This window comes from Spea bombifrons, chromosome 7 (genome assembly GCF_027358695.1).
Source record: "Spea bombifrons isolate aSpeBom1 chromosome 7, aSpeBom1.2.pri, whole genome shotgun sequence".
Taxonomy (NCBI): domain Eukaryota; kingdom Metazoa; phylum Chordata; class Amphibia; order Anura; family Pelobatidae; genus Spea; species Spea bombifrons.
The window spans coordinates 40,735,242-40,741,796 of NC_071093.1; the positions used below are offsets into that span (position 1 = coordinate 40,735,242).

Genomic DNA, 6,555 nt, shown 5'->3' on the forward strand with positions numbered 1-6,555 from the left:
TCCTTTATATTTATTTGTAATCCATCAAAATGCTCCGTAGCTCCGGTCGGGAAGCCAGAACGGCCCTTATAGCACATACATCACATGCCCATGTTCCAGGGGTGGACAGGCGTGTATCTCATTTACAGATGAAGTAACTGATTAATGCGTGACTTTCACTGCTTTAGGGGTTCTTGCGGGAAAAAAACAAACAAAATAACTAATTTGTTTCAGATTTCTTTATGCCAGAATGGGTATAAACTGTCATAACATTGGGCTTGGTATGCGTTCAATATGTACGGCTTGGAGGAGAGAAGAGAGAGAGAGGAGATGTGATGGAAATATTTGAATACTTAAAGAGATTTAACTAAGTACAGGATAATTTTTTTTTTGAAAAGAGGAGAAATGTTAAAACAAGAAGCCATAATCTAAAACTAGGGGGTCGGAGGTTTAGATGGAATGTAAGGAAGCTTTAATTTACTTAGAGGGTGGTAGATAAATGGAACAGCCCCCAGCAGGAGTGGTAGGGGTTAATGCAGTGAGGGTATTTAAGCACCTATGGGATAAATATGTGGTTATCCTGAATCTAAGGGGCAGACGAGATGGGCCAGATAGGTCTTATCTGCCGTCAAATTCTATGTTCTATTCAAAAAAACAGTCAACATATGTTGATTTTCCTTGAAAATCCAGGGCAGGGGTTTCTTTTTCTGTAACCGAGAAGACCTGGTGGTCCTCAAAACAAAAAAGGAACACTGTATCTAATACTGCTTTTAATACAAGGACGGCCGGTTGCCTTTAGTGTCGTCTTCTAAATGCCATTCTGAATGTAATTTACACAGGCAGCTGTCGGGGCAACAGGGACCAAAACCGCCTCGTTGGGAAATGAAACGGGTTCGCTGCCGTATCACAGTGACAATTTTCTGAAGTTCTCCCCTGGAGTCAGATCCCCCCCCCCAATTATCTGACATTAAAATAGCAGCAAGACGTCACATGTACTTACGAGATCTGTAGACATGTTTTTAGGCTATCATTCTAACAAATGTTCCTCGAAAGTCTCAACAAAGTGTAAGCAGTCATCGCCGTGATGGGCGTCAGCTGGCACAGTTACGGACTAAACGACTATTTACGTTCTGGGACAAGGCAAAGGCAGGGACGTTGTTATTGGAGGTCTGTGGGTTTAACGCTCAGGTGTATAGAACGAGGTATTGTCCGTCTAGGGGCAGCCATTTTGGATTTGTCGATAATTGGAGATTGAGTTAGGAATCCTTATCTTTACTTAACATACTCACAGGGAAATGAATATATATATATATATATATATAAATATATATATATATATATATATATCTATATATATATCTGTATTTACCAGATAAGCATCGCCCACCCATCGGTGCAAGTCTTAGACCCAACAGCACCCCAGATGAGAAGCCCCTTTGTTGATCGGCTGTTTCACTTACTCCTGGTACACCAGACCTGAGTTGGCCGGCACGAAGACCAGCCATGCCACTATGGCAGAATCCAATACTTTCTGCGAGCCAAAGAGATAGTCTATTTAGGCTTTTTTTCCCTCAATTTATTTCATAACCTTTGGGATTGACACACAAACTTTGTGAGAGCCTCTTTAAGTGTCAGAAAACTTTAAAAAGTAATGTTCCTAATTGATAAAAAATTGGGTGAGGTTAAAAACTCTCTGTTTTCGTCTTAATATCCAGAATATCAGGAAAAATTTTGTAAGGTTATCCAATGGCCCATATTCAACATCAGGGAAATTTTATATATTAATATTTAATTTATATTAAATGCAGCAAAATGAGAGAGAGAAAACGCTAGGAATCCCGTTAAAGGGACATAAAAAAAAAATTTGAGATGCTGAATATTTGCATTTTTTTAATTACATAATATTAACCACTATTAACCAGTCGTATTATAGCAGCACACACCTGTCCGTATAATTTCACAAAAAAATGGGAAAACATAAAAAAATACTGTAATTCTTTGAGCGAGGCAGAGAAGAGACCATTTGTAATAGAATTACAACATTCAAATCAACCACTAAAGTGGCAATAAAGGCTTCCAGTCTGGTCCATAAATCTATAATGTGACTTTTACATTCATCAGTGGGCTGTGTTGTAAAATGCTTCATCAGTACAAAGCAATTGGAATCTGGATTTTCACGGGACGTAGTGTTTTAACAGCAAAATATTTCTCGATAATGTGTTTTTATGGCACGCTTTGGCTGCTTGGAGAAGTCGCCAGTGAATTTGTCACCTCGTAGCAGTTTCCGCACTGGTCGCCCATGGCCAAAGGGCAGGCGTTTTTCTTTGATCCTTTTGAGTTCTTGTACGAAAGAAGCTTTGGAATGGAAGGAGGAGAACTTTCGGAGAACGAGAAACTGAAAAGGGAAACCATCCTATTGTGATACATGCTCTTCATCTGCTTGGCTGACCGATAGAGATCGCCCACAAAGCAGTAACATATGGGATTAAGGCTGGAGTTCGTCAGCCCAAGCCACTGTGCGAAGGGTCTCAGCTGGAGAATCCATAGCGATGGGGTGGCATCTTTAGAAGGTTGGGGGATTTTGAAGTCTATCCAGATGTCCAACATATACACGGGGAGCCAAGACACAGCAAACAGGGATACCAAAGCCACTACCATTTTTACGATCTTCTTTCTGATTTTCAGCCTTGATACGGGTAAGGATTGGTTTCGGAAGTCGCACTCTTTAAAATTGTTGCTGGAGCTCCAAAGCTTGCGTATGGTGAGGAAACAAATGACCAAGTTGAAGAGCACTGGGAGGCAATAGAGAGAGCAGAACAGGAGGAAGTTATAGGCTTGCTTAAAAATGACATGGGGCCAGATCTCTCTACAAATGGGGAAAGCCAACGGCAGACCAGGAACAATCTGGAGGTTATCTTTTTTGTTCATGAATATAAGAGGAGTGCATATGCTGGAGGACAATACCCACACCACCACAATGGCGCAAATTATTTTTTTCTGGGTGAAAAAAGACCTAGCGTTGAGTGGATTGTGTACACTATAATAGCGATTCACACTAATGACCGTCAGGGTTAAGACACTCGCCGATACGGACACGGCTTGGATGAAAGGAACTGCCCTGCATAGGAAATCCCCATATACCCATGCCTTGTAGACCAAATTACCCACGGATATGGGCATACAGACACAAACCACCATGAGGTCACATATGGCCAGGTTGATAAGCAAACTACGGGTGGCACTCAAACTAGACGTTCTACAGGTCCGCTTTCTGCTCAGTACCTTTATAGACATTATATTGCCAATAAGACCCACAACAAAGGATAAGATATACATAGCAGTAAGAGTTATCGTGATTGGTTCTTTGTCAAACAGAAATAGTATTTTCTCAAGTTCTTCCACACTCAGTTCCTGGCTGTCGTTCCCATATAGATGTGCCGACACATTGCCCTTTGAGGTGATGTCTTCTAAAAAGGAATGGTTAGAGTCAAGAATCGGAGTGGAGAAATTCATTGCTTCCTTAAGGCAGCTTCACGGAATAATGATAATTTTAGATCCACGTTTAATTGGGAAATCCTGGCATCGCCCGACGCAATATCATTCCGTCCAAACACTGGGTATTTTATTTGCATGATGCAACTGAAAAAGAGCCAGTTCTGCAAGAGAGAAAAAAGCAATAAATATAGATTAGATCATTAGATTTCCCTCTGACGATCCAGAACATATTTGTTCTCTTTGGACCAATTAAATTACATCTGAAAAAACCCGAGAAATGACATAGTTTGGCTATTTGCATTTACAAAAAAAACCCCTGAATAAGTAAATGTTTACAGCAACCTAGCTGGAAAATAAACTCTTCTGTTACGATGTGAGAGGAGCCAATATCAATAATATTGTTAGCAACAATAATGGACGGAATCACACGTCGACGCGCCAGCGAACCGCGGATACAAACGTAATCATGCCAAATCCATGAAACTAAGAGAAGAGCTAAAATTATCGGCGTGACTAACGAGGAGGTAGGGATCGAGATGGTAGATCGACTCTAAACGGCCCATCTAGTCTGATAATTCTTCTCGCTCCCTAAAAACTGTTACTTTTTATGTGTTTCTCCAAAAATAGATATAGCCAACGCGTTTTCAATTTGCGTAGCCTATCGTATTCTCTCTGGATAGCTATTGTAATTGTCAAGGTTCCCTGTAGACTACTACTCACCCTCTGTGTCTCATGTGTGTGTGTGCGCGTGTGCGCGTGCGTGTGTGTAACACACTTTGTATTGTTATGTGTCTCCTCTCTTCCTTTGTGAGTACAATTTCCTGTCTATCTAGCAACCTTGAAAAAGAGGGAGAGAGAATTGAGGTATCTAAAGTGAATTTTAAGTTGTGTAGATATTTTAATGACAGCAGGTATCATGTGATCAAACTGGAGATTTTAGAACGTATCTTAGAAATTGTTCCTAGTACCGATCTGAACGAAGGAGGTCCATTCCCCAGTTAGATGATGGAGCATCCATCTGAGGTTCTCTGAGCTGTCCTTGGTTTGGTACCAATTCATTTCACTGGTAATTCATCTCAGGAACTCAACCTGAGCTCCAGCGTTGCTGCACAAGATGAGATATGCCCATCCTAACACGGGCTGTGCTGTTAGTGAATACACCGAGGAACCTGTGGACCTTCTGTGGCTTCACAGAGATCTTTAATTATCCACGCAAATGATAAGTAATAATGCTTTCCTATGGGAAACAATCTATTTTCTGGAACAGCCTATGGCTGACGCCGTATATCTGACTTAGAATGTAAAGCAATGTAACTTATAAAATTACAGGTCTCGGTAGGTCCCATTTAACCATTAAACTGCCAAATTACAGTTTCATCAATCCATTCATTAGAACTGTTTGTAATAATATGGGTGTTTTGCAGCGATGCCCTCTTGTCACAGCCAAGTTGCCAAATACAGCAGACATTTTTACAACATAAAGCTACAAGAAACATTAAAAGAATTACTGGCAAGATTTATAGCGAGCCCCCCCTCCCCCACTAAACTTTACTACTGACCCTAAATTCCTTTTATTTTTTGCAGTCTACGTTTGCGTTAACACTTTCTCCGCTGACGTGAGGCATTCTAGTGATTACTTTACAATCAAAGCTCCCCCTTAGCGGATTTAACCCTTTTGTCTATTTCAGACGGAATAGCTGATTTTTTTTCATTAATTCATGTTAAGAAACATAAAAAATGGATTACTATTAATGAGCCCCCATCTTTCGTTTGCACCTAATACAAAGAGGTAGGATGAATGCCAGGGCATACTTGGAATGTTAACCCTTTACAGGAACAGAGGCTGGCATTCATGCTAGCCGATTAATCACACCACTTGATAATGAGTAGTAATGACAATGACTGATTAGCGAAGCTGCAGTCTTTGTATTTCCTATGTCATGAGATGGCCTTGGGCAATTTTTGTTCGCTGCGACTAATACATAATTTAGTATACGTGTGATTTATCTAGTAGTAAGTGCAGGGTCGCACCAACGCAAATAGCTACACAAAACATCAATAGAGAGAATTCTTATTGTTCTTTCCAACCTGTTATCTGTGTCTGACTAAGTGCCTTATTTAACAAAAAAAACCCACTTCCAGTGACATATGAAAAGTACATTGAAAAACGAAACTGTGGACGTATATTTTCTCCATTATACCCCTTTATAAAAAGGTATTTTTTAACTCTTTCCATAGCAGTGGATACGATGTGGCCATCACGTTTTATATTCCATACTGTATAACACAAAACTACCCCATCTGCTGCCCCAACAAGTCACCCGCTTAAGCGGTAGTAAGAAACCAGGCACCCAGATGCCTGAGAAGCCTGCAGTCTGAAGTGCGCTTAGGTAAAATCCACTAGCTCTGCTGTGATCAGAAAACATTCTGAAACTGAATGATGTGTATGTATAGGAGCACTGTGCCTTTTTATTTAGAAACATCTAAAAAACACATATTTTTTAAGAAATTGCTAGTTTTATATATATATATATATATATATATATATATATATATATATTATAATATATATGTATATCTATCTATCTATCTATCTATCTATCTATCTATCTATCTATCTATCTATCTATCTATCTATCTATCTATCTCTCTCTCTCTCTATCTCTCTATCTTTAGAACCTTTTTTGTTTGACTCTTTTTTTTTTAAAGACCAGAGCGTGCCAGTTCTTTTGTGCGAATCTGTTTAGCCATATAATATATGTATTAATTTTTATCAGAACAGAATGCATGCATACAGACAGAGGATTATAGTACAGTGATGATTATGCCTTGTGCATCTTCCCTTTAAATCCACAGCCATTTGATGTTAATCTCCTGGGTATTGTGAGTGCTCTCCGTGGTGCTGAATGGGCAGCTCATGCCAAGAACAGCTCTTACCCATCACCCCTTTAAAATCATCACACACCTTCCAGAATCAGAATAAAATCATACACTCACCTGCCACAGTTTTGGTGGAATAAGGATTGTGTCTCCAGGCACCCTTCACACCATCAGTGCAGCTGGATTCCCAAAATGTAGTAC

At 39.9% G+C, this 6,555-nt stretch overlaps 1 protein-coding gene across 1 annotated transcript; it reads right to left on the reverse strand.

Annotated features, from left to right (window-relative positions):
* Nucleotides 1–1,911: 1,911 nt before the first annotated feature.
* Nucleotides 1,912–3,613, reverse strand: LOC128501982 (QRFP-like peptide receptor). Its single transcript, XM_053471655.1, has one exon. It carries the CDS (start codon nt 3,490–3,492, stop codon nt 2,203–2,205), a length of 1,290 nt encoding a protein of 429 aa, XP_053327630.1. The 5' UTR covers nt 3,493–3,613; the 3' UTR covers nt 1,912–2,202.
* Between the last annotated feature and the right edge of the window lie 2,942 nt (nt 3,614–6,555).

Excerpts from the sequence above, each read along its gene's own strand:
- LOC128501982 (XM_053471655.1), bottom strand. The coding sequence starts at position 3,492 with ATGAATTTCTCCACTCCGATTCTTGACTCTAACCATTCCTTTTTAGAA.